The sequence below is a fragment of the Panthera onca genome, chromosome A1 (assembly GCF_046562875.1).
Source record: "Panthera onca isolate mPanOnc1 chromosome A1, mPanOnc1 haplotype 2, whole genome shotgun sequence".
NCBI classification, from domain to species: domain Eukaryota; kingdom Metazoa; phylum Chordata; class Mammalia; order Carnivora; family Felidae; genus Panthera; species Panthera onca.
Window position 1 is genome coordinate 13,626,726 of NC_138339.1, and position 27,443 is coordinate 13,654,168.

Genomic DNA, 27,443 nt, shown 5'->3' on the forward strand with positions numbered 1-27,443 from the left:
AAAGTCTTCTTTAACAAGCTGGGGCACTCATCAGGGACAGCGAGTGAGCGAAACAGTGCTCAGCAGAGTGACGTGTATGGTGTCACTCTAGCCCTGGGGCCAAGCAATGGGATTCTGAAGCTGGGGATCTACATACTTAACCAGCACGGAAATATGGGTAAGGAAAGTCAGTACGAGCGAGGCAGAGATAAGTGGTAATTTCCCACTGGTGACTAACACTCTTCCGATGGCATTTCATTTTATGTCAGATTAATTACTTGTAAGACTGTTAAACCAGATGGTAAAACACATTCTAACATTAGGTTTTCACCTAGCGCTGGAAATTTATTTCCATGAGAGTAGATTGAGCTAAGCAGCAGTCAGCCACATTATTATTCCTTTCTTTTAAATGTAGCTCCGTTTAATATGAAAGACCACCTTCACATTTAAAACTTGCTCCCTTAAAGGGCACTTTTAGCAAATGAATGGAAATCCACAGAACACATTCAAGTGTCCGTGGAGGCAGAGATTAGCATTTCAGACGCTCTTTATTATGTTCTTTCTTTGGGGACACCTACTTGGGGACTAAGAGAATCTCGGCCAAAAGTGCCTGATCTGGTTTCTCTGGGCAGATTGCAAACTTCTGGCATGGGTCTGCTTGTGTGAAATCAGCACATGATAGTCAATGGATGACCAAAGGACTCCCATAACTTCTCCATTTCCACATTTGCGTACAAACCAATTTATAACGCAATTTAAAAACCAAAAATTCCGCTCGGGCAGATTTCCTTAAAAGGGTCACACCAAGGACAAGGAGAAGCCGCAAGCCCGTAACGTGTAAACTTTTAAACGGACACGCCTCGAGATAACAAATTCAAACAAAAGAAACCACCGAGAGCAATCTCCCCTCCCAACCTCACATTAAAAAATGGTTTTTCCTGTAAAAGGTGAATTGCCTCTCAAAAGCATATCCCATTATCAACGCCTTACGCGATCATGTCCCTCATTCTTGCAAAGCCTTAGCAGTTCAAACTTGGAAATGCCATCAAAATCAGTACTTACCCACCTGTTGAGAAATTAAACAGGTCTGGTGCTCAGGGAGACGGAAAAGCCGTCTCTCCCCGGTTTAAAGAATTTCTCCACAGAATTTCCCGCTACCACCATCGTTCCAAGGCACGTGAAACTTCGAAGCAGCTCAAATAAGAGAAGGGCTCCTACCTTGGGTTCCTTGTGCCCGTTCAGCTTTTGTCCCCTGTAAATGGCTGGATCTTTAGCAGTCCGGACTACAGGCATCTGAGGCAACGGACACAAAAACGGGCTTTCTTCGGCTCGCTCGTGTTCCCAGGCTTTTATGTGGTGTCTTGGGCTCTGCCTGCTTAATTCATTCCCGATTCTACTGAAAGGAAGTCCAGGCTGGCGGGGATTTGCAATTGCTGACGATACTTTTAACTGCAGGAGCTAACTAACCCGCCCCCCCCCCCCGCCCCCCATTGCACCAAGAAATGTGTAAAGACATGTGAAGGCCCCCGAGATCTTAAAAGATGGCCCAGGACTAAAAAAGGAAAAATAAAAATCAAAAGCCACGGGACAAAATCACGCAATTTAGTTGTGACCTTGCAAGGTCCGCCCAGAGAACAACTCTCTTCACTTGAGCGGGGCTTCATTTATGGCTATTTATCCTCGCCTTTGCAGAGCGGGACTGAATAGTTGCCATGACAACATGGTAAACAGGATTCGAGTGACCACGGAGGAGTTTAATGGGATTGTTTTGTTTGGGGGAGAAGAATGGAGGCTTGAATGCTTCCTTCGCCAAAATTTCCTGAAAAGGTAAAGCTGTCTTTTTAGAAGTCGTCCGTATGTGATGTTCTCAAAAGTTAAAGACGCTGGCAGTGGGCACTCCAGTTACGGGAGAGCAGACGACATGAGTGGCAGTCAGAAAGACAGGAAGAATTATGGAAGGCCACTCAGTGCTAAGTGGGCATTTTCCAGTAAGTACGTGGAAGAAACAGAACCACCCCTACAGGCTGCAAGCCTAACTGAACGGAGAGAGGAGTCAAAGGGGCTGACAATCCAGGTAGTTCTAAAATGTCCTTAGCTCCCTGGGGCTCCAGATGCTTTTGCGCTCCCTACTTTCTCCTGTAGTTTTTTTGTTTGTTTGTTTCTTCTGCAGAAAACCGTGTCACTCACATTTTATCCTGTGCGAGAGAAACCACATTCTCAGGGCCTCAAGTTTTGTCCCACTGGAAACAATCCCGTTCTTATAAAATATTACTTGAGAAAGATGTTCATTGTACTGTGAGTAGATTGGGAACACTTGGCATTTTGACACTGGATGACAGTGCGTGTATGTCAAAGCTCAGAGAGCCCGGGGCACCTGGGTGGCTCAGTTGGCTAAGCGTCCGACTTCGGCTCAGGTCACGATCTCGCGGTCCGTGAGTTCGAGCCCCGCGTCGGGCTCTGGGCTGATGGCTCAGAGCCTGGAGCCTGCTTCGATTCTGTGTCTCCCTCTCTCTCTGCCCCTCCCCCGTTCATGCTCTGTCTCTCTCTGTCTCAAAAATAAATAAAAAACATTAAAAAAAAAAAATTAAAAAAAAAAAAAAAAAAAAGCTCAGAGAGCCTTACAACACAGCTAACCTTACATGTGAGCTTTGGGCTTTAGAATACTGGTTCGTGAATTATCATAAACGTGCCGCACTCGTGTACCATGTTAATAAGAGGGGAAATTGGGTGTGTGTGTGTGTGTGTGTGTGTGTGTGTGTGTGTGTGTGTGTTGAGGGGCATGGAGAATGACATGGAAACCCCATGCTATATGCTCAAGTTTTCTGTAAATTAAAGTCACCTTTAGGGGCACCTGGCTGGCTCAGTTAGTAGAACATCTCACTCTTGATCTCAAGGTCATGAGTTCAAGCCCCATATTGGGTATAGAGATTACTTAAAAAGAAAAAATAAAGTCAATTTTAAAACACCAGAAATAAGGGGCACCTGGGTGGCTGAGTCGGTTAAGCGTCTGACTTCAGCCCACGTCATGGTCTCACGGTTCGTGAGTTCCAGCCCTACGTCGGGCTCTGTGCTGACGGCTCACAGCCTGGAGCCTGCTTCGGATTCTGTGTCTCCCTCTCCCTCTGCCCCTCCCCACTCATGCTTTCTCTCTCTCTCTCTCCAAAATGAGAACATTTTAAAAAGTTTTAAAAACAACTGAAAGAAACGTTCATCCCATAACAACATCAAGGACTTAAAAGGAAAAGGTCTGGCAACAGCCTTAGGAAGCTTTCCCCGTGGTCCAGCATAAATTGGGGTTTGCATTCACGAGGATGGAGTGAGCTGTAAAACGCTGAGCACGGTCTCTAGCCCCAACCTATAGCGCAGGTGTGCAATCTTTCTCACGGTCCAATGCAGCTGTTTCGTGTCCCCCTTGGCTCATTTAATACCTACGGCTGCTTCCCTATACGGGCACTGTCCCCAGACACGCCTCAGGGAGGAGGACGCAAACCCAAGGCCAGGGGACCGCTCAGTGACAAAAGTGTGGGACAGAAGAGAGGGAGACAGAAGATTCCAAGCAGGGTCTGCACGACAGCAGCGAGCCCAACGCGGGACTCAAACTCACGAACCGTGAGATCATGACCTGAGCCAAAGTCAGATGCCCAATTAACCGAGCCACCCAGGCGCCCCTAATTTTTTTTCTTAAGTGGCAAGTTAGGTCTAGATCTTTGGCAAAGTTAAGCCCTCGTGTACCACGAGTGGGTGTACAATGTACTTGGATTAGCAATTCGATTCTGTGCTCACTTACTGAGCACATCCTGTGGCCGCAACACTGAGCTATGCAGCAGGACGCAAAGACGGGCAAGGCAGGTCCTATGAAGCTGTACTTGGTTAAGATCCTCTGTACGCATGGAACACTTTATTCAGAAAAATAAGATTAGGGTAGAGAGATCAAAGACGAAAAAAAAAGTTGCTTCCATGGGGCGCCTGGGTGGCGCAGTCGGTTGGGCATCCGACTTCAGCCAGGTCACGATCTTGCGGTCTGTGAGTTCGAGCCCCGAGTCAGGCTCTGGGCTGATGGCTCAGAGCCTGGAGCCTGTTTCCGATTCTGTGTCTCCCTCTCTCTCTGCCCCTCCCCTGTTCATGCTCTGTCTCTCTCTGTCCCAAAAATAAATAAATGTTGAAAAAAAAAATTAAAAAAAAAAAAAGTTGCTTCCATAAACTTCAGTAAGGCTGATGAGACAGAAGATGAACAAAATGAGATACAGGAGATACAGGAAGAACAGGACAAAAATTCAAGGTAGGAAATATGCCACATTATCATCAGCATTTTTAAAGAAATGTTTGGTCTTTGTTTAAAAAAAAGGCGGGGGGAGGGCTGGCTCAGTAGTTAGAACGGGTAACTCTTGATCTCAGGGCCAGGAATTTAAGCCCACGTTGGGTGTAGAGTTTACTTAAAAACCCAAAAACCGGGAAAAAAAAAAGAACAAAAACAAAAAAACCCACAAGAAAGCAAATGGCAGGCAGCATCTGGATGACACAAATATAACTCCCCAGGACTACAGGTGCTGAATTCATTAATTCATTCATCGAATCATTATGCCTCTGGAAGCAGAGGGTTAGGTTCTCGTAACGCCTGCACACTGTTCTCACTTCCTGTGCGGTCCCAGCCTGTCTCCGGTGTCGTCCAACTGGGGAATCTAGGCTGGTATCAATGGTGCCACCATGAAAGAGAGGGACACAGGTCATCGGGATTCATTGAAGTGCAAAGCACGGCATCCTCTCCAGTCTTGGAAAGACGATTGTGTGAGAAGGCTGATAGGTCCATGTGTCCCAGGGTACACACACAGTGCTTCCAGACAAGCCACCACGGTCAGGCTAACCCTGTGTCTCCCGCTCTGTACTCCCACCGGATATTCCAATGTCCAGCAAATACGACTGCAGTCCTCCCTCACAGACCCCATGGTCTCCCTTCCCTGGGGCCTGGTCTCCAGCCTTCCCTTGGCATGGACGTCCCTCTCCTCACTCTTCCCCTCTTCCCTTAGGAAAACCTCCCCCCAAGCAGCCAGCTTGGCTAGAAGCCTTCCTCCACCAGCCACGGGCCTTGGGGAGATTCAGGTGACCCAAGTCCTGCCTTTTTGGAGGAGACTCTGACAGAATCTTTAAGGACGCCGCTACGTTGGGTTAAAAGCTTGAAGAGGATGCTGCAAGGAACCGAAGCCTTCCCCACCTTGGAAGGCGAGGGCTCCTCAGCTCACAACTGCAGAAGGAACGGTGAAGACGGCCGGCCAGCCACGTTCCTGACAAGTGACGGCCTACAGCGTCTGCAGGAAGTGGCCTCGCTTTCCTCCCATGGGAGCCTGGGAACCGCAGACAGCCAGTGCTCACACCCCCGAAGGTTTTCCTGATATTTATCAGTCCGTTCCCTTCTTTAATTCTGTCCTGCACCTCCTCAGGGTTTTTCTGAGGAATGTTAATGACAGACTTTTCGGACTAGAACTTATTTGCTAAAATACCAGGCGGGGAGAGAGGGGAGAGATCACAGGCCTGGGGACACCCTTGGGGAGAAATTCCGATGAAGCAAGGCGGGTTTCCTTTGTTACGGAAATCTGCTGTTGGTTTGGACCCTTTGAGCCAGAAACTACCACTGCCTCACAAGCCACAATAGACAAAAGCTAGCAGGCTACACTGCCAACTAAAAAGTGTCTCATGGAGAACTCTGCCCCTTGGAAACGCCACAATTCTAAGTCAAGGAGAAGATTACATCCTTCAGTGCTATGTGTAAGCCAGAGAACTGACCGCTCACTACCCCCTATGGGGAGGGGGGCTTACTTTGTAATTTTATTTTAAATCTTACTTCCAGTATAGTTAACACACAGCGTTCTGTCGGTTTCAATTCAACACTCCCATACCACACCCAGTGCTCGTGACCATGAGCGCGCTCCTTAATCCCCATCACCTATTTCACCCATCCCCCACCCACCTCCCCTTGGTTCTCTACAGGCAAGAGCTTCTTGGCTCGCCTGCCTTCTTCTCTTTGCTCCTTGGTTTCTTAAATTCCACACAGGAGTGAAATCACACGGGATTTGTCTTCCTCAGGCGTATTTTGCTTAGCCTCAGACTCCAGCTCCGTCCATGTCGTTAGCCAATGGCAGGATTTCACTTTTTGTTTATGGCTGGGTAATACTCCACCGTCTAAGAGGGAGGCTTTTTCGACTTCACCTTGTGACTTAGCCCCAGGATTCCTCAACGCGAGTGAAATGTCTTTTATACAACGCCTAAGATCAGCCTCATGTTGCGCATGACAAGAAGTCCACAATTATTACAGCTGAACTGACATAATGTCCTAGCATTTCAGTCCAATTCTCCCCACGTGCACTTGGCCTTCAAAGCAAAACACAAAAGTGCCAAGTAACAAAAACCCTGTAATATTTCCAGCAAAGGATTTCCAAATGCTTTAGGCCCAAGGACCCACTCTGAGCTTCATGCATTTGCCAAGGAGGGGAGGCAGCCTGCCTTGCAAGCTTGGGGCCCACTGGGCGTGTGCTCACGTTCACAAGGCCACCATGGTAATCTTGGATATGCTCCCAAAAGCACAAGGCAACTCCTTCACTTTTTCTAAGGCCACATTTCTTTAGGTCACAGACTTGAGGGCCACTGCTTTTATCCCTCTGGTCATAGAGTTGTCAAAAATGAACCCTCTAGAATCTGCCCAAACCTATGACCCATGTTCCTGAATGAGGCACAAAATACTTCCATATACCTAAGTTCGAATACATCCTCTCAAGGTTCCCTAAGGAGCAAATGACCAGAAAAGGGTATGAAGTAAGAGACATGGTCTCATCCCTTCATGCCAGAAATAGACACTCCTCTTCTATGGGGCAAAGGCGGGCAAGATTTTCCCCGTGAGATTTCTAGAGGCACTGATCTTAGGACAAAAGAAAGCTCACAATAAACTCCAAATGAGGGTTGTTTACATACATTTCATATAACATCATCAACAGTAGCACTCAGATATTTTCAGTGGAACCAAATGAATGCTAAGCAAGCCATAATTAACGATTTCCAGATTCTAATTAGCATCTTCGCACTTAAAATCACACCTACATCTTGGGCCTCAGACCAGAAGGTTCACGTGTCTGTGCCTTCACTTTCTGGGTGCATCTGAAATGGTACCGAGATGTTTTTCCAAAGTCTCCTACGGTCCAACTCTTGGTGAGTATTAATTAGTTTCTGCCACAGAACAGGTGATGGGAAGACCGTGAGAAGTACTTATGAAACATGAGGTTGGGTTGGCTCATTTCTTTAAATGCAAAAAACAAAGCAATTAGGGACAGTCACATCCCAGCAAGAAAAAAATAAACATCAGTAAAAGGTAATCTCTTCAATATTCTGCCTGCTGAAGACTGTTCAAGCAGGCCTAATTTCAAAAGCTATTACAATTTCAAGGAAAAACTCCATGTCACCCAAGAAAGAAAACAAATACATGAGGGACTATGTTTTTCAAATTCAAATTTCTCTCCTTATAACAGTGCTGACATATGGCAGGTCCCCATTTTACTGAATCTGAGACACCGACGCCTGCAAACCTGCATGATTATGTTACACATACCCCTGAGAAAGGAACAGCGCTCCCAATTAAACTATTGCTCGCCAGAAGTTGTAAAATGCACCCCCAGTACCCAAGTCCTTAAATTGGGAACAAACAGCCTCTTTGAACGATGAAATACGGTATTATTATCCCTGTTGTGTAAAGAGGAAAAGTAAGAGAGGTTACACAGCTCCTGGGAGTATAGACCCAAATCACAAAGTCCATATATATCGTAAAAACTGCCTATTGAGGTTATAAAGTGAAATATAGGGGCACCTAGGTGACTCAGGCAGTTAAGCGTCCGACTTCTGCTCAGGTCACGATCTCGCGGTCTGTGAGTTTGAGCCCTGTGTCAGGCTCTGTGCTGACAGCTCAGAGCCTGGAACCTGCTTCCGATTCTGTGTCTCCCCCTCTCTCTGCCCCTCCCATGCTCATGCTCTGTCTCTCAATAATAAATAAACGTTAAAAAAAAAATTAAAGAGAAATAGAAAACAGCTGGCGTGGTATCTTGCTAGGTTTTAACTAGTAATTTCCTACATTATGGCCAAAAACTACATATTGTTTATGCTGCCGTTTTCTGTGATAATCTAAAACATTTTAATATAAATTCGAGACATGGAAAGGTGAGCTGTTTTTTTAAACCACCAGAACAGAGGCACAGATCTTCCATGTAAGACCAGTCTCCCCGTCGGCTGCTGTATGCCACACAAATACCAAATTCTCACCATCATGGGCTCATAGTGAGATAGCAAACTTAACAGGTTACTCGTTCTTACAGAGGCAGCATCCATTTTTACCTTCCTGGAAGACAGAGAGTTCAGTATCGTGGTTCTTACGAACATCTTTAAACTATAAATGAGGAACCACTAACAGTAAGTCAAGGGCAACTGGGAAACAAGGTAAAAAATAAGATCTAGTATCAGCAAAGTTACTAGAATATAACCTAAGTCTCAAGAGAAACAGTTTCAGGTCAGATTCCTTCTCTTATGCCTTATGAGAACAGCATTTAGTTTTTTAACAAGAGGGGCTGCTGGCATTACTGTCTTGTGGAAGGTTTTCCTCTCTTCGGGGAGATTACGAAGAGCTGATGTTTCCCAAAGCAAGACAATTTCTATTTTTCAACATTTTACGGCTAGTTTCCCATTTAGTCTTGGATTCAGCAATGACATACATTGAATACTAAATGTTCTTTGTTCAGACAGCTTCCTGTAACCCTCATATTGTTTCTGATCAGGCTATGGCATTAAAACACTAAATTCACAGAGCCTACCCACGAAAACATACGATGACGCTCTATCAGGAATTATCAAATTAGGCGTGACTACCTGGTCAGAGTCCTTAAAAAAGTCAGCACCGCTGCTTAGAATACAGACCCTTCATCATGCTTAACAAGAAAGCAAAATGAAAAACTAAACCAACCACAAAACATACACCAACCATCTCTTCCATAAGAGACAGCTGCCCAAGAATTTCAAACCAAATCCTTAAAAAAAAAAAAAAATTGTGAAGGTTTCACAAGGTTTCCTTTTAAACTAGATTTCTCTAAAGCTTAATGGCATCATTCAGAAGCAGAGAAGTAGGCCCAGGAGACAAAGGGAATTTTTCTATTTAATGTTAGGTTATAATAATGTCATATATGCTCCCAACCCTCTATGATGAAAGGGCTTTACAGACAGTGCCCGGGAGGTGGTGTCCTTAAAGACACAGCCTCAGTCTAGCGCTGCTGTAAATCTTACCTTCTGCGTGTTTGGCTTGATACAGCGAACAAAGAAAGGATTAGAGCAGCTTAGCGTTGCCATTAAGGAATGCAGGGAGTCCTATTAGAAAGAAAAAAGTATATGTTGATTTAGTCTCTTACTATGTCATTCTTTAGATTTCTCAGCATCTTAGGCACTCCTCAGAAACAGGAAGAAACAATAGAAATCACAGGAATAATTTTTTTAATTTTAATGGAATATTAAGTTTTAACACTGCATTCTCATATAAGATAAAGCCAAGGTGCTACAATCTATAGTCACTGAAATTACTTCACAATATACAAAACTCATTTGTCACTTCATTGGAATAGTATCATTGGGGAGGAAAAAAAAAACTAATATTCTGTTAACCACCAGAAAGCAACTCTGGGCTATTTCGATGTTTGGTACAGAAAATCTGGGCTGAATGCACTGTCCCACTGGAGGCTTTTTCCTCCTAATTCATTATTTCCATTAAGATGACAGTCTGTAGCAATAATTCACACTTTCTCACTCTTACCCTGAAGTCACCAGGCAGATCAAGCTTCCATAATACTGCTTTATTATTATTTTTTAAATTTTTTGTTGCTATTGTGATGAATTTTTAACATCTCCCAATGCAGACAGAGCATGTAATGAACACTCATCACCACCTTCTGCTCATGGCTAATCTCATTTCATCCAGTCCCCATCTGAGTACACCCTATGCCCAGCCCTTGTAGAAAACGGTGTTTTTAGTTCATCCCTCAAGATTTCAGTATGTGTTATTAAAGGCTAAACATTTCCAAACCTGTATGTAACCACCATATCATCATCCGAAAAAGCTTGAACAAGAATTCCTTAATTCCAATCTTAAAAGAAGCAGGTGTCTCAGATTTCATACAAAAATCCTCAAGTGTCTCAAATTTCGTAATTTTTAACTGGTCTGTTCCTTGAAATCAGAATGCAAATGAGGTTCCTGTACTGTACTTAGGGTCTTTCAGTCTTTTAATCCACTGGGTTTCCCTCCATTTCTTTTTTCTTCTTACAATTTTGTGGAAAAAAACTGGGTCGTCTACAGCACTACATTGGTTAGTTACTTCTCGGGTTCGAAAGCTTTAGGATTTCTCACAGGTGACCAAATGGCCTGGCATGTGTGGCCCTTCATATATATATATATATATATATATATATATATATATATATATATATATATATATATATTCTGGTGCCAATTTAACTCCCTTTGAGACATTCTGTCTGCTGGCCTCACCGAATCAGTCTTCCGGGAACACGACTCAACGTTCCTGCCTCAGGAGTCCTCCTGCTCAGTTTCTCTACCTGGAAGGCCTGACCGCTCTCTGCCATTTCCTTGATTCCTAGTGCAATTTAATCCCCAAATATCCACAAAGCCTTCCAAGGCAACTCCAGACAACACTGCTGTAGAAAAAGGTAATATAACAACTCCACTGGGGGATTAGAAACCTAGGTTTTAGAGTCAGACAGGTACAGTCCAAATCCTAGCTTTAGTCCTCAGAGGGCCTGAATGGTCTCCATTTCTCCAAACCTCAGTTTCCTCATCTATAAAATGGGGACAATAGTATGTACTTATAAGATGGGAGAAATGAACAAGATCATATACGTGAAGTGATTAGTGACTGGCACATAATACATACACAATAAATGGTAACAATTTTTTTTTTTTTAATTTATTTGAGACAGATACCGTGTGAGTGGGGGAGGGGCAGAGGAAGGGACGGGGGAGGGAATCCCAAGCAGGCCCCGTTGTCAGCACAGAGCCCAACATGGGGCTCAAACTCACAAACCGTGAAATCATGACCTGAGCCGAAACCAAGAGTTAGACGTTTAACTGACTGAGCCTCCCAGGTGCCCCCAAATGGCAACTATTTTTATTATATCCTACCTAGGTCAAGCCTGCCCATCGTATCTCATGATCCAGCTTTGTTAGCAAGGTTGGTGAGTATCTGGCTCATTGCCAACTACGTTGTACAACAGGCCTCACACAGAACCCCACCGGATGCATCCAACTCTGGATAACTAAGTGAAAGACTCTTTGAAGGCAGATTTAATAAATGTCTATTGACTCATACGCCTCTATTTCTCTTCCTATTAGGATTTGTTACTTGGGGGGAAAACAGAACAATTAAGGTCAGAAAATGGTCAGGGGCGCCTGGGTGGCTCAGTTGGTTCAGCGTCCAACTTTGGCTTAGGTCACGACCTCGCGGTTCGTGGGTTCGAGTCCCGTGCGTCAGATTCTGTGCTGACAGCTCAGAGCCTGGAACCTGTTTCAGATTCTGTGTCTCCCTCTCTCTCTGCCCCTCCCCCACTTGTGCTCCAGTTTCTCTCTCTCAAAAATAGACATTAAAAATTTTTTTTTTCCAAAATGGTCTTCACATGCTCTACCTCTAAACTCTCTAAAATGGCTACATATTTAAAATGCAAGTAGGAATGGTCCCTATTTCCCTGAATTCTGGGATTTCCCTGAATATCTGGACAAGGTAACTGACATGGATCTTATTTAAATGCGTGCTTGCTCAGTCATTATTCCCAGTTATGATACTGTAAACGTACCCGGGAAAGATACAAAAACCATACATGGGAAGAAATATACTCTATATTCATACGAGCCTCTAAATACAAATCAAGGTGACCCCAAATGGCCAAACAGTCCTTCAACTTAGAATAGGTAGCTATTTAACAAGACAAAAAAAAAAAAACCCAAAAACAAAAAAACAAAACCCTACATGTTTTCATCTCAGAAAAAGTAGATTTTATTTCGAAAGCCCTATCTGGTGACATAAAAGAAAAAATAAAATAAACGCTTTCCTGGACCTCACATATGCCAAGTCCTGTTTCCAATTCCTAAAATCACAGCACCCATAAATTCGTGAAAGCCAGCAGGACAGACTAACCTTGAACTGTGAGCTCACTGTGGGCCGTCGATGTTTGCTTCCACATTTCAAGGTATCCTGGTTATTGCGGCTTGAAACGTGTTCAAACAGGTCATAGATGAAGTCGAATCTGTGTGAGCAGAGAGGAGCAGGGCCATGAGGGGCACGCACCCGGTTATCAGGGGCTGGATTACTATAATTACAATGAACTTTCCCAGTGAAAGTAACACATCGAGTCCAGGAAGAGCTAAGACAACTTCCAAAGATTTCAAAACAACCATTGCCCGCGGGCTTTAGGCATTGGGGGAAAAAAAATGGTGGCCGCCTTCTGAGCCCCAGTCTTGCAGGAGACAAACGGATTGGGATGAAAGTGACCCGGGGTGGCATGCCAGCAAGGAGCGCTGTGTTTCCAGAGTGCCACCTATGCTTCTGCAGCCCTGATGTCTTTGCCCATAGGAGGGAGATGTTTTTGCACATCTCACTGTATTTCGAAGATCCAACCAGTTCACAGAGGGAAAAGTGAGATCTGCAGTGAAACACAGTAGAATTTCCATCCTGCCCCCACCCCTTCCAAGCTACAGGACCAGGGCAGATGCTTGACTTAGCCTCATTTTTCTCATCTGCAAAAGGAGGGTAAGTTAAGAATTTGTCCCACTGTGCTGGCAGTGGGGTGGGGAATGAAAGGAGAAAATGTATACAAAAGGCTGAGCACGGTGCCCGGCACAGCGTCAACACTCATGTTAGTTTGTTGCTGTTATCGCTGAAAAGTTCTATAAAATTGCCCCTACTAATAAAAAGTAAAAGCCTTCCAATAATTTTTTTTTTGTTTATTTACTTTTGAGAGACAGAGAGACAGAGCATGAATGGGGGAGGGGCAGAGAGAGGGAGACACAGAATCTGAAACAAGCTCCAGGCTCTGAGCTGTCAGCACAGAGCCCAACACGGGGCTCGAACTCATGGACCGCGAGATCATGATCAGAGCTGCAGTCGGATGCTTGACCAACTGAGCCACCCGGGTGCCCCTCCGATAACTTTTTATCTTTCTTGCATGGAAGACGCTACAGCTCTGGGCAGAGGAGTGGGGATGAGTGGCTTCACTGAGACCAGGAAAGGCAGGGACGATGTCTGAGGATCCACACCTCCTGAGGTGGCACCATCAAGGCTGCCTTGTCACCTCTCACTTTGCCCCATCCCTTTTTCGTTTTTGTTCCAGGGTGCTATTACATGCTCTTTGAAGTTCTCTAAGTGTGCTTTGAGCGCTTTGGAGGAAAGCTCTGTTTCCATGAAAATGTCACAGATGTCAAAGGTCAAAGAGCACAGACCAAGCAACAGCCCAAGCCCCTCATTTTTGCAGAGACAAACCTGGACTAAGAAAGAAACTCTTTTACTCCAGTCACAAACCCACTTTACGTTTTGACCGAGGCGACCAGCCAAATGTCACCTTGCTGACCTCCACACCTGTGATCTTTTCACAGCAAAATGCTTTTATTTAACATGAAGGTCATTTTTAAACCTATCAATTAAAATCTAATAACTAAGAAATTGCTTTGACAGCGGATAGAAAAGTATCACTGCTATGGTATTTTGAAAATACCACCATTTTTATTATTGTGTGTATATATATATATAAATATATGTATGTGTAAATATATATATATATATATATTTTTAAAGTAAACTCTATCCCCAATGTGGGGCTTAAACTCACAGCCCCAAGATCAAAAGTCACATGCTCTACTGACTGAGCCAGCCAGGCGTCCCTGAACATCTCCATTTTTAAAGAGCTGAAAACTCATCTAAAAATAAGAACAGCTGGGGAGCCTGGGTGGCTCAGTCGGTTGAGCGTCCGACTTCGGCTCAGGTCATGATCTCATGGTCTGTGAGTTCGAGCCCCGTGTCGGGCTGTGCCGACAGCTCAGAGCCTGCTTCAGATTCTGTGTCTCCCTCTCTCTCTGCCCCTCCCCTGCTTGTGCTCTGTCTCTGTCTCTCTCTCTCTCAAAATAAATAAACATTAAATTACAAAAAATTACAAAAAAAATAAAAGCAAACATGGCTGCCAATGTTGTAAACAGGGAATCTTCACACAGGAGAGTTCAAACAAATCGAAATACCTTCCATTTCTAAACTCCTATCTGACCCTGTGGGTGGGCTTCCTTCACCTCAATTCACAGTCTATGTGACAGTGTAGCCACATGGGGTTGACATTCCTAAAAGTATTACAGATTTTTAAGTAATTGTGCTACTTTCCTAACCTAGATAATAAAAACGTTTCTGTCACAGATTCACTCTGGATCTGAAACAAGTATCGAAAGCTTTCCCTCTGGGTGATTCTCCCCCTTTCTCTCTCACACAGCCTCCTACAAGCAGCTAAGCTAACCAACTACCGATTTAAGGGTGTGAATTTACGATTCGTGCACGAATCAATGCGTGTGGAAGTTTGTAATTTTAGCTGGATGGATGTTTTTTCCTGATATCCCTTCAGCTAGAGACATACGGGTCCTACGGACCAGAGGATGAAAGCAATTGAACACGGAGCTCTCGGCCTGTTGAGAAGAAAGGTCATCCTGGGCAAGGCCTTCTGTTCTTGAGCCAAGCAGAGCAAATCAAAACTAGCTGTGGATTCATGGGCAAGCCCTGAACCACCCCCCAAACTACTTCCCTCATCTTTTTAACAGGACTGACAGTATCTATGTCATAGATACGCTGTTCTTATGGTACCTCATTAAATGGTGGTCAATGCGACTCATATTATTTTCTGTATCGAGGTCATTTTATTAATGAAATATTGCCCATGAAAGAACACAGTAAACCAAGCTGCTTCCATACCGATTTTTTTCTATGTTTGTAAATCTGCACAAGGAATGCTTTGCTTGCTAACGACATATGGGGTTGGAGACCAACATACCGGCTTTCTCGGAGCAAGTTGAGAAGATCATCTCTGAAGGTATCTCTGTTCTTCTCCAAGATGCCCCGGACGTCATACTGCACCTGGGTTAAAAAAAAGAAAAAAAAGAAAAAGAAAAACCGTACAGTTGGTCAAAAGAATGATTTCAGGTCATAGGCAACCCCTTTAAATGCCGGACCCACGAAAGAAGTCATTTCAACATATTTATGTTGGCTTCTGAAATCAGCTATTTCTCTAGGTACCAGACGGGCAAATACCCACAAGGATCTCAAGTAAGAAGTTACCTCTCCAGCGTAGTGCTTCACTCCAAAATTGTTCACTGCAACTCTAGGCTTCACGTAAAAGTGGTTATTCTAATAAAAAAGAAAAATACAAGTGCCTAATTTCACTTACTGATTTGCACAGACCTCCAGAGAGAATTGACCACCACAGACAGTGAAAACAATCGCAAAGCCCGCCACGGAGCAGAGGTTCAGGGCAGAGCATGTGACGCAGTTTTATCGAAACCATGGAGCTCTTACCTGGCCTCACAGCAGCGATGTTAAATTCTAAAGTCATAAACTGAATGTGGGCATATTCTGACAAGGAGCCCCAAATCTATCCCTTTAACTGATTTCAATTTAGTTCCAGCAATTGGAGAAGAGCTTTGGTTTGAGAAGAAAATTACGTGCGGGGAGCAGAGGAGAGCCAACAGCACTGAAATAGCTTGTGTGTAATCTTAACCCACAGATCTCCTACTCAGACGTAATTAAGAATTGGCAGGTTTTGACATACAGCGTGTTGATTGTGTAACTTCTCCAATAAGGTGCTGTCTGTGGCTTGAGGAAAATGGCTTTCTTCATTGATAAGAGCCAGGAGACCGAGTTTCTGGAAGACAGAAGAAAGGTAAATTGAATTCAAAGCTGAATGTCTACCTCAAAATATTTCCTCTCTACTCTCTCAAGTAAGTGGTTAAAGGAAAAGTCATAGAAATTTCTTGGATTAAAAAAATTCTGGGGGCGCCTGGGTGGCTCAGGCGGTTAAGAGTCAGACTTCAGTTCAGGCCATGATCTCGAATAGGGCTCAGCCCCGACAGTGGGGAGCCTACTTGGGATTCTCTCTCTCCATCTTTCTGCCTCTCCCCCACTTGTGTGTGTGCGCACACACGTGCTCTTTCGCTCACTCTCTCTCTCTCAAAATAAAGGTAAAAAAAAATTCAGAATGATACTATAAAGACATCCAATGAATTTAATTTCCACACACACACGGAAAAATGGAACCCCCCATAATTTTGTGAACAAAACTTTTACACTGTCCAGTCTACTCCTGGTGCTGGCGAAGCTTTTGATGCTGACTTAAAATCCAAGGGAAGCCAATTCACACACTGTTGATTCTAAAATACGTTGTTCAATGAGACAATAAGTTTGAAGCAGCCAACTATTAAAATTCAACCTTGCACATTTACATGTATGTTTCCAAATGGTCCATTGTGTTCTAAACATTCACATCTTTGATGTGCATGTTCGCGCAAGCTATTCTGTTCCCAGAAATATGAATCAGCCCAGCTGGACACCCTTGGGACTGGTAACGATCCTTCAACAATGTTACCTTCTCAATCAGGTCCAGGCATTCTCCATTGTCTATCCAGTCAATATCTTCCCACACCAATCCTTCCCTGTGGAAAGATTTAAAAGGGCTAAGTTATAATAAAATAGAGTTTTAAAACTAATTTATGGCTTTTTATTTTTATTTTTTTTACTTTTCAGTGGAATTCTACGAGCTCTTACCTGCTATATTCTAGTTGTTCCAGAGAAAAAATATGCTTGTTGAAATATTCCTGAAGTTTCTCATTTGCATAGTTTATATTGAACTGCTCAAAGTGATTAACCTAAGGGGGGGAACCATTCAACATGTATCTTTAGTGCCCTTCCTATTACATACAAAGGTGAAGAAAGGGCAAAAAAGAAAAAAATCTGCAGAGAAAAATACCAGTATTCATGTGAAGAGATTTAAGTCAGTAAGTGGATAGAAAAAAATTCATGCATCCCACCCATGAGAAGCATACCTCGAAGTTTTCAAATCCAAAGATGTCAAGGATGCCAATAGATTTAAAGTCATCTTTGCCTTTGATCCTACTGTTAATCTTCTTAATCACCCACTCGAAGCAGCGTGCATAAAGTGCCATGGCCAAGGAGTCTCTGCTGTCTTCTGCCTGCAGGAGAGGGGGACACGGTCACCGCCTCCCACTGACCACGGAAGCCCAGGCAGGTGAGTCCATCCCAGACCCCTCGGGAGACACGCACACCCACTGAACAGGAAGAACACCCGTGCACCCGACACCCAGAAAGACGCGGATGTCTCAAGAAAGAGTAAACTGGAGTTCACTCACTCGCTCTACACGCAGGAGTCACCGAGACTTCTTTCATTCGTATTATTTTTTTAAATCTAACTTATTGTCGAACTGGCTTCCATACAATACCCAGTGCTCATCCCAACAAATGCCCTCCTCGATGCCCATCACTAAGACTTCTTTGAAATATCAGGCTTTCAAACTCAAGTTTTTATGTTAATTGTAGGAAAGAATCTGAACCAGTATGGGTAGCTACAAGTTTTATCATGTTTAAAACATGGGGCACCTGGGTGGCTCAGTCGTTTGAGCGTCCAACTTGATTTCAGCTCAGGTCAAGATCTCGCGGTTCGTGGGCTCGAACTCTGCGTGGGGCTCTGTGCTGACAGCGAGGAGCCTGCTTGGGGTTCTCTCTCCCCCTCTCTCTGCCCCTCCCCAACTCGCTCTCCCTCTCTCTTAAAATAAATAAACTTAAAAAATAAATTGAATATTAGACAGGCTGGCACATATAACTGGCTTCAGACAGTAACAGAAGCAGAAATACATAATACTACATAATAATAACAAATTATCATGGTTAGTCTTTATTTGGTGCTTATGTATCTAGCACATTGATTACTATCCTTACAAGAATCCTACGGCTTAGGTGTGACAATTACCCTTGCCTTACAGAGGAGCAAACAGACACAACGGATGCATTCTCCAAGGACAGAAAATAATATGTCAGGACTCGGACTCAGGAACCCTCCATCATGCCCGGTCGGTCCTCTGGAACACCCTGCTGTACTACCTCTAAGAAAACGAACAACTCTTGTCTATTCCCTTCGGCGTGGGTATCTTCTTTCTTTCGATCATGAACCAAACCCCTTTGAATGGTTTGCTGTAGTGCCTCATTTGAATCAAAGCCACGGATCTGAAAACCCGGGGGTATCTGTTAAGACGAGGTTTGGTGGCGAAGCGCGTGTACCTGTTGAACGGTGAGAGGCGTAAGGATCTCCTCCCCCCTGAGGAACATGGACCTCTGCGTCAGAGCATCCGTGAGCTGTGCTGAGTCCAGCCCCAGTAACTCTGCAGACCTGCCCAAGGCTGGAAATGAAGGCAAACAAGGCGAAAGTGACTGACCCAAGAAGGAACAGGCCACGGGACCCCAAAGGAAGCCCCACGCAGAGACATGGGTTCAGAGCCAACTCCACACTGCGACACGTGAGGCCAGAGAACATTCCTAAATCCCGCGGGTAGAATCTAGAGAACGCACATTTCGTCGCTCGGTTAATCACTCCCTTGATGAGTCTTAGGCTAGTGGCCTGACGCCCGGACCAAGTGTGGTCCTGAGACCCCGGGTCCAAGACCCCGCCATAAAGGTTTGCAAGGTCCTAACTCTTTTCAGTGATCCGAAGACGTCTCTTGCTGGTTTTTTTTCACTCTCATTCCATCACCGCAATACAGAGGAGTTTCCAGTGGCTACATGACATGAGGGAGCTCACCAAAGTGACTGCAGCAAGTAAGAGAACCCAGCTGTCCTCCCCGACCTCAGATATTTTCAAAATGTGCAAAAATGTGGGGCGCCTGGGTGGCTCAGTCAGTTAAACGTCCGACTTCAGCTCAGGTCACGATCTCGTGGTCCGTGAGTTCGAGCCCCGCGTCAGGCTCTGGGCTGATGGCCCAGAGCCTGGAGCCTGCTTCCGATTCTGTGTCTCCCTCTCTCTCTGCCCCTCCCCCATTCATGCTCTGTATCTCTCTGTCTCAAAAATAAATAAAACCTTAAAAAAAAAATTTTTTTTTTTTTTAAAATGTGCATTTTAAAAATGTAAGCCAATGTCACTCTTCTCGCGGATTTTCTTCTGTTTGGGAAGATAGTCTTTTGAATAAAAACACACTATTTATTTCAATATGCAAGGGGCTTCTGATGGTGATGGCAAAATTAATTTTCAAAAACATCTCAGTTTTTATTTCTAATGCGATAATGTGAACAGACATGACCCACATAAAGGAAAAAGCCCTGGGGAGTCCTCTATGGTTTGAAGATGATTGAGAAGCTCTGGGACCAAATGCATGAGAACTGCTGACCTACAGCTCTGGCCTCATCTAAGGCCACTTCAAACTTTAACTCATCTGCCCCCCGCCCCAGCCCTTGTGCCCTCACACGTGGCTTCCATCAGGAAAGTCTCAAGAGTAAACCCATCAACTACTTCTGGAAAGTGACTATTGACGTTGCGATGTGCATATTCGCTCGTTTAATCTTGACAACACGGCCGCACTTTATAGACCAGAAGTCAGTGGTGTTGAGGGGACACGTTATAACCCAAGGAACCGGCCTATGGCAGAGCTGGACCCTGAGCCAAGCGGTCACGCTTGAAAACAGTCTTTACCACTACACTGCGTCACCACTCAAGAACTACGAAAAACTACAGCGACACTACGCCCCTGACCCGTAACATTTATCCTACAACCATCCTGGTTGCTCCCATTTCTTTACCGGGTCCATTTTCCTCTTTTCTTGGTAAGAATGAGAACACAGGCACCATGCCACCCAGGAATCCCTTCTTAGATGCTTGGACCCTTTCTCGGCTGATCATTCGCATCAAATACAAAGTTCTCTCTCCCGGGCTCAGAAAGCCCTTTCTGCAAAAGGGCGGATAGTAAATACTTTAGGTCCAAGTTCCCTAGGAGGAAAAAGCCAAGGAAGGGAGGAAGGGAGGAAGGCAGGGGTCATCTTACCCGTTTTGAAGGACACCTGGGCCCCACCAGCCGTGATAAATTCTATGTTCCCAAGATGTAATACACCAGCAAGCAACCTCAAAATTTCCTGAACTTCTTCCTTGCTGAACTGCATGACTTCCATTGCCGTCTGAAAGACAGTAACTGTGTTCAATTTTTTTGCGGGTGTTTTCCCCACACTAAAGAAAATGAAAACCTCCCTGCTCAATAGAAGTGTCAGGTATTGCTCTACAGGCAAGAAAACAGGAAACAGACTCACGGGCCCTCAATTTCAAGGGATAAAGAACTTGCAGAGCCACACAGAAAATAACGTGATGTTAGGAAAGAACTGCAGGGGTGCCTGGGGTGGCTCAGTGGGTTGAGCGCCCGGCTCTTGATTTCGGCTCAGGACACGATCTCACAGTGCGAGCGACGTGGCCCCGCGTCGGGCTCTGCAACAGCCACGCGGAGCCTGCCTGGGACTCTCCCTCCTCTCTCTCTCTGCCCCTCCCCTGCTCACACTTTCTAACTAAATATTTAAACGTTAAACAAACATCGAAATTAAAAAAACATTAAGAAAAAAGAAATGTAGAATGTGGAGTGCTCACCCCACCAATGGGGAAAAATGAGATACCTTACGTAGAGGCTTCCCAGTTATGTCACAGCAGAATCACCTCAGAGAGTCACAGTAATGACGGTGATAAGGAAATGCTTTTTCTGTAGATACTGAAGCGTAACGGAACATTTATTTTCTTCCACATGAACTGGTGGGGTGAGGGTGAGACTTCATGGGGCTGCTCCAGCGTAAACTCTGGAGCCTTCCCTTGACGGTTAAGTGCAGCAGGGACCCAAACCGGGGGAATAAAATTCTTTCTTAGGAACTCCGTAGACAGGAGAGTCTCTGCTCCTTTTATAATAGATCCTCACGGAACAGATGAATGGAGAAAAACACACCAGCGACTACAGGAGACGAGGTCTGTCCCCAGATACAAGTATCCTGACAGCGGAAGCCAGGCGTCTTCTGAATCCCACCCAAGATGTGCTCATTTTCTAGTGTGATTTAGAAGCCACATCCTTGTCAAGAAGAAACCATCCCTCGCCCCCAACTGAGGACAGGACTGTTGGCCACACTGACGAAAATAACCCACCAGGGGTTACGTCGGACCCACAACGTAATAACCACGACGACGACAATCACTTTGGGAGACCAGGAAGGAAACCACGCGCCATTTTGAAGCAACAGAAATTAGACAAGGAAACAACCAGAGATTGAAAAATGTGAGAAGTTTAACTTCTTTTTAAGGAGACGACAATAAAGGGAAAACAAAGGGCAACAACAATAGGCAGGAAAATTTAAAAATTATAAGGGAAGGAGCCATCGCTTAAGCTGTAATAAAAGACACATGAGCAAAATGACGCAACAGGCATTTCTTATTGGAGCAAATGCAGGATAATAACTTCTATTAAATTAGCCAAAAACTTGTGGATGTTAAACCTAAAACTGGTGAAACTGGGACATTTATGCACTGATCACCAGTACACAAGTTAATATAATCTTTTGGGAAAACGAGACTCTATGGTAGCACTGTGTTGGCCACAAATGTGCATAACTGTCGAATGTTCAGAGAGGTTAAGTAACTCTCACAGGGCTACCCAGCCAAGATTCAAAATCGGGCCCCACGAACACAGAGTCCACGAACTTATTATCCAGCCAGATGCTATTACTTTCTAAAGACATAAAAAAGAAAACGCAATCTCCTGCATTATCTTCCATAACTTCAATGCTGGAAATTTACTACAAAGAAAATCTCAATAGAAAGGAAGTTCTGTAAAATATCCCCCACGGTGTAATCTTAACACGTTAAGAGAAACTATTTACTCAGGGGTGAGAAGACTCATTTCATGGGTGTAAATAGAAATTGGCACAAAGAATAAAAATGATTAGTCAAGTGCTTATCAATTAAAAAGAAACATACGGAAAATTATTCAAATTCACTTATCCTAAAAGTTAAAGGAATGACAGTTAAGGAATACAAATAATTTCTTATTCTCAAGCCTCTTGAAATGGTGGTAAGAACCAAACTAAACAGCAAAATAATTATAAAGCACCTCTACTGTGCTAAAGTTAGTATTTTCCATCTCCATGGTTAAAGTTATCCTCCTATATTAATAAGACCTATTCAACACTAACTTATAAAAATTCTTAGATCATAGAACGATAAGGAAATGTAAGTCTTCACTGTTTAAATCAACTACTTGGAGTCTCTATAACACTAACAGGAAGTAAGACTTTAAAAATACTAAGTTTGCAGTAGCACAAAATGTCAAGCTATCAAATGAAAAATACCGAGAGACGCCCCATGAAAAAATTCTTGAAGTTCCTAAAATACATACAGAAGTTATACATGGAGACATGAAAGCAAATGAATCAAATGTGCTTACGGTATTAATAAATTTGACTACTTGCAATCTAACCCTAAGTGAGTCAGGAGCGTGGTGATAAGGAATAATTGTATTAATCATACTATGGGGTAATTTAATGGGTGCAACCAATTACCAGTAACGTGGGCACGGGTGCTAAACTTACTGGCAAGACCCTTTACTTGCGTCCTATTGTCTTGTTTAAAATCTTTTTAGTCACAATCTCCACCCCTTTGGCAAGAGGAACCACTTTTTTTTTTTTTTTTAATTTTTTTAATGTTTATTTTTGAGAGAGAGGGAGAGAGAGAGGGAGAGAGAGAGAGAGGGAGAGAGGGAGAGAGAGAGAGAGAGGAAGGGGCACAAAGAGATGGAGACACAGAGTCCAAAGCAGGCTGCAGGCTCTGAGCTGTCAGCCTGACGCGGGCCTTGAACCCACAAATTGCGACACCGTGACCTGAGCCGAAGTCAGACGCTCAATCGACTGAGCCACCCAGGCGCCCCAAGAGTAGCCGCTTTAAAGCTTATTATAATGATCTTATTTTCTCAGCAGTAGGGCTCAAGACTCAAAACACCATGCTGGGAAATTCTCAGGATAGTTCAGAAGCACTGAACAGCAATTTAGTTACGAAACTGGCAAAAAATTACACAGAATATTTTCAGTAACGTCCTTATTAGGCACATAGAAAAACAGGTGTTTGGGAAACTGGGGGTTGGGGGTGGGGGGGATGACAAATATGTGATCTGGTCCCAACCATGAAGAAACAAAGGAAGCCAGGCTCATCACCCTGGAAATGAATAGAAAAGAGGGGCAAATTTCAGATGCCAAAAGGTATATCCACTCCGGGTCTCAGGCAGTTGGCTGGGAGGTGCAGAGATGCCATTCCGGAAGGCCAAGGGGCCACAGATGAATCTTGAACAAATGGTGCCACTGGAATGGTGGAAGTGGAGGCTATTCTGGCCACAGTAAGTTCCAAATAAGCAATCTGATAATAATTTATCATGGGGAGTCTGACTGCCTCAGTCAGTAGAGCACGTGACTCTTGATCTTGGGGTTGTTAAGTCCAAGCCCCACGTTGGATGCAGAGATTACTTAAAAATGAAATCTTAAAAAAAATCATAATTTATCACGTAACGCTCTATGAGGCAATATTATGCTATTTTATAATATAAATTTGCTTATGCTCCCAAGTTCTCTACCACTGAAAGAGATTGAAGTTTTCATGTTCGGCAAAATTGAGGTATAAAGTCCGCCTTAATAAAATTGGACTCGTGTGGAATGAATTTATGTATACATATACGTGGGCTCAAAACAACTAAAAACCCATGGATATATCCAGTAAGGCTGGGTCCAGTCCTGGTCCGCAGCCAAGTACTCTAAAAATATTCAACATTTGTGGAATAAGAGAATCTGAAAAGATTATCACCCAAAGACTCCTGTTATTTCTCACACATTTCATCCGCCCCCATTCTGGTGGGTCAAATGCAGGCAATACAGTAAATTAGTTGCTCTCATTGACTTGAAATAGCTTGCATCTAAGCAATTTCTAGGGCAACTTGAAAGGCTGCATAAACAAATGGTTATGAAACACAGAGTCTGCCCCAGGGGGGAAAAAAACCAAACAGGTCCCCTATAGCTCCCATGATACTTTACAGGCACTCATTTATATTCATGCCAAGTGGGGGCAATGATAAACTCTAAAAATACATAAAGCAAATTCTCAGTAAAATAAAGAAAATTCTTTAAAGGTCCTATTGCCAGAGTACACGGACATTAAAGTTGATGGATCATTTTTTTTTAGTAGCTAAGAACGAACACCAGAAATGACATTTTCATACAGAATTCACAGAAACAATTTCTCTCCATGGACATTTCAACATATTATGCAAACAAATGTCCTTCAGGCTTAATGGAATGTGGTTCCTTTCCTTCCTTTGGTCCAAAAACCTCTGGGAAAAAAGCTTCATGAAATTGAAATATGAAGATACCAATTTATTTTTTTATTAAAAAAAAAACTTTTGAGAGAGAGAGAGAGAGCGCGCATGCATGCCTGGGGGAGTTTTTAACCATTCCTGTGTCACTCCTGGTTACAGAGTGCTGCCTAAGGCAGAATAGTGGGCTGGCTGGTATTGTTAGGATACTTCCGATTATATTCCCATATTACAGAAATGACGATTCTAGGAATGTAATCATAACTAGGTAATCATAAAAGGCAGCCCATTTACTGTAAAAATATAACACAGAATGATAAAATAAGATTGTAGAATTCTGCCTCACGAGAGAACATTTTGTGTCCATTTTTGTTTCAGCCTTCTTTCCGCACACGTAATTACTATCTGAATTATCATATATCAAATTATACATAAAATGTTTTTTAAACAAAAGGATTATCTAGTGTTGCAGCTTATCTTTCTCAGGTTTAAAATAAATTTTCCATGTAATTGAATATACTTGAACATGTTTTGCTTGCTGTAATGGATCTTATTTTACCAACATAACAAATTATTTAAGCCATTCCCCAATTTGCGATTCTTGCAGGTTTAGCTATAGAAAAGAGAATTTTTCCTCCTTTCTGAAAAGGTGCACATCGTTTTTCTTTTCTGACTGCATTGCTTAGAACTTCCAGAAGCTTAAATAATAGTAAAAATTACATGTTCCTGATTTTACTTACTAGCAGCTAAGTTTTCATTTACATTTCTGGTAGGATGACACTAAAAAGTAATCACAACGTAAATATATAAAATTGAATACTTGTAAATACATAAATGGAATACTTGTAAGCTTGTTGCGTACCTCTCTGTCAATTTCACGTACAAATTTTTCTTCCTTTCTAGATGATCTTTCCATCGTAAGATCAGATTTTAAAGGCCAAAACCTACTCTTTCAAATAAAGAGTAGGAGCCAGCAATCACCGAAGGCAGGGCAAGCCTCAGAAGTTTACCAGTAGTTAACAAAAAGAACAAACGATTCTCAATCAGAAAATGAAGCCCCCGGAGGAAAGCAGAGGAAAGCCATGGGAGTACCTTCTCAGGGGCACTTCCAGAACAAGGGGAGGACTGATGCCCAGTGCACCCTAGTGGCCAGCGAGCTAATCAGTACAAGACCTGCCATTCTTGGATAATTATCTGTCTTCTGCCACAACGTCCTTCTATCACAAAGCATGGTTCTCCAGCTTCAAAGAAAGAAGAAGAAAACAGGAAAAAAAAAATCCCAAGAGAAGTCTTTCTTCACTAAAAATAAGAATGAGTTTTTATATTTATTCGAACACACACTAAAGACAATAATAAACTGAAACGGGATGAAGTCTGAGTAGTGACAAATCCAGGGGCCAAATGAAACTAGGAAAGAAAATTTAAAATACTTAAAACACATTTTGGAAAATCCAGTTCACAGAGCCAAATCCCCTGCTGTCCAGCCTACGCAGCAAAAAGGCATCCTCAGCAGGGGGCTTTTTTTGTTAACAGGTTCAAGAGAGGAGATTGGGCAAAAGAAGTCCAAGACCCCCGCCCCCCGCATTATAAATGATGGATAAAAGACCCACAGAGAGAAGATGATCCTGATATTAGAACCAATCCTGTTTTTAATTTCATTTTCAACTTAAGACGTGAAAAAGTGATGTTATGATACACATTCACTTAAAAAAAATACCCTGATTTCATTCCACAAGGTATTTTTATGACCAATCTAGAAGAGTAAATGGGGACAGTGAAGAGAGAAGCGTTGACAGCTGTAAAGATAAGAACCTGACAGGCAAAAGCAGGTACCACCGACCTGCCTTGTGGTTTAGAGTCTTTGGAGTTAAACTTTCCCCACCAGCTCTATTAGGTACCGTGTGTGGTTAGGCTAGTCACCAACCTCCCTGGGTCGCAGAGTGCAGACAGCCGGGATTCCTACCCTCAGGGTTCAGAGCAATGAGAGAGATGGCCTGGGGAAGTCTGTACAGTAAGTGCTCGATGTCAGCCGCACTGACAATGGTGAATCCACCTTCGGTCCACTGTCTCCAGCTACTACGGCAGTGACTCTGGCATTGCTGGAAGAACCACATTAGCAAAATCGACCGGCCACTCTCAGTCAGGTGGGGCTGTTAATAAAGCTCCACAACCAGGCTTCCTGAATGTTGTCACCGTTTAACAAGTCCTTGTGATATCGGAAAACTACCAGACGCTCACTTATCCACACCTCAGAGTTGTAAGGTGACTATTCTTGCAGAGAAACAAACAAGATCCTAACAGTTACTTGGTCTAATGGTTGACAGATTTGGTTTTAGCCATGGAAATGGTTATTACAAAAATACACACACACATATAATATATACATATTTAATAGGATATATTATATATATATTTGTAAGCTCAAAAAAGAAAGCTTGGCATGATCCAATGTCAAGCCTATGATTTTTTTTATTTTTAGTAGACTGTTCCAAGTCAACCTCCCATCTGTCCTGAATGTCACAGACATTCATCCAACTTCTAAAGAAAGAGGATTCTCTTCCAGTCTGGAACAGTCTTTCTCATGAGTGGGAACAAGAAGCAAGCACCTGTTCTCGCACAGCAGTGCAAATGTAATTACTTCATTAACAAAATATTTTTGAAACAGAAAATGAAACGTGTCACTTATTTTTCTAGGGGGCTGTCGCTCTTAAGAAGGCAAAAGAACAACGTAACTTACAATCACTTCCCTAAAGGATTCCTGGTCACTGATTGTCTTGTCTTCTACACATCCAGACTGACTCAAGTAGTGGTAGTTTTCTGGCACAGATAAATAAAATTCTTCTGCAAAAAGACAACGAAAAATGGAGTATCAGTACTTGACTGGCCAGGATAAGACAGAGTCCAAGAGAGTTTTCACTTTGTAACTTCAAAAGATAAAATACATAAATAATTCTATGCTAACAGCCCCCTATTAAAATGCAGAGTTCTG

General features: G+C 43.4%; 1 protein-coding gene across 4 annotated transcripts in view; it reads right to left on the reverse strand.

Annotated features, from left to right (window-relative positions):
* Positions 1-27,443, reverse strand: part of MYO10 (myosin X) — a 229,358-nt gene that overhangs the window by 69,809 nt on the left and 132,106 nt on the right. For all 4 annotated transcript variants that reach the window (XM_078444495.2, XM_078444497.2, XM_078444491.2 and 1 more), the window contains 11 exons: positions 27,192-27,295; positions 20,126-20,255; positions 18,375-18,493; positions 17,126-17,272; positions 16,848-16,948; positions 16,669-16,735; positions 15,856-15,948; positions 15,366-15,434; positions 15,082-15,164; positions 12,198-12,306; positions 9,286-9,366 (listed from right to left, as the gene is read on the reverse strand). In XM_078444495.2, the coding sequence (XP_078300621.2) occupies positions 9,286-9,366; positions 12,198-12,306; positions 15,082-15,164; positions 15,366-15,434; positions 15,856-15,948; positions 16,669-16,735; positions 16,848-16,948; positions 17,126-17,272; positions 18,375-18,493; positions 20,126-20,255; positions 27,192-27,295 (1,103 nt within the window). The remainder of the gene's footprint in view (positions 1-9,285; positions 9,367-12,197; positions 12,307-15,081; positions 15,165-15,365; positions 15,435-15,855; positions 15,949-16,668; positions 16,736-16,847; positions 16,949-17,125; positions 17,273-18,374; positions 18,494-20,125; positions 20,256-27,191; positions 27,296-27,443) is intronic.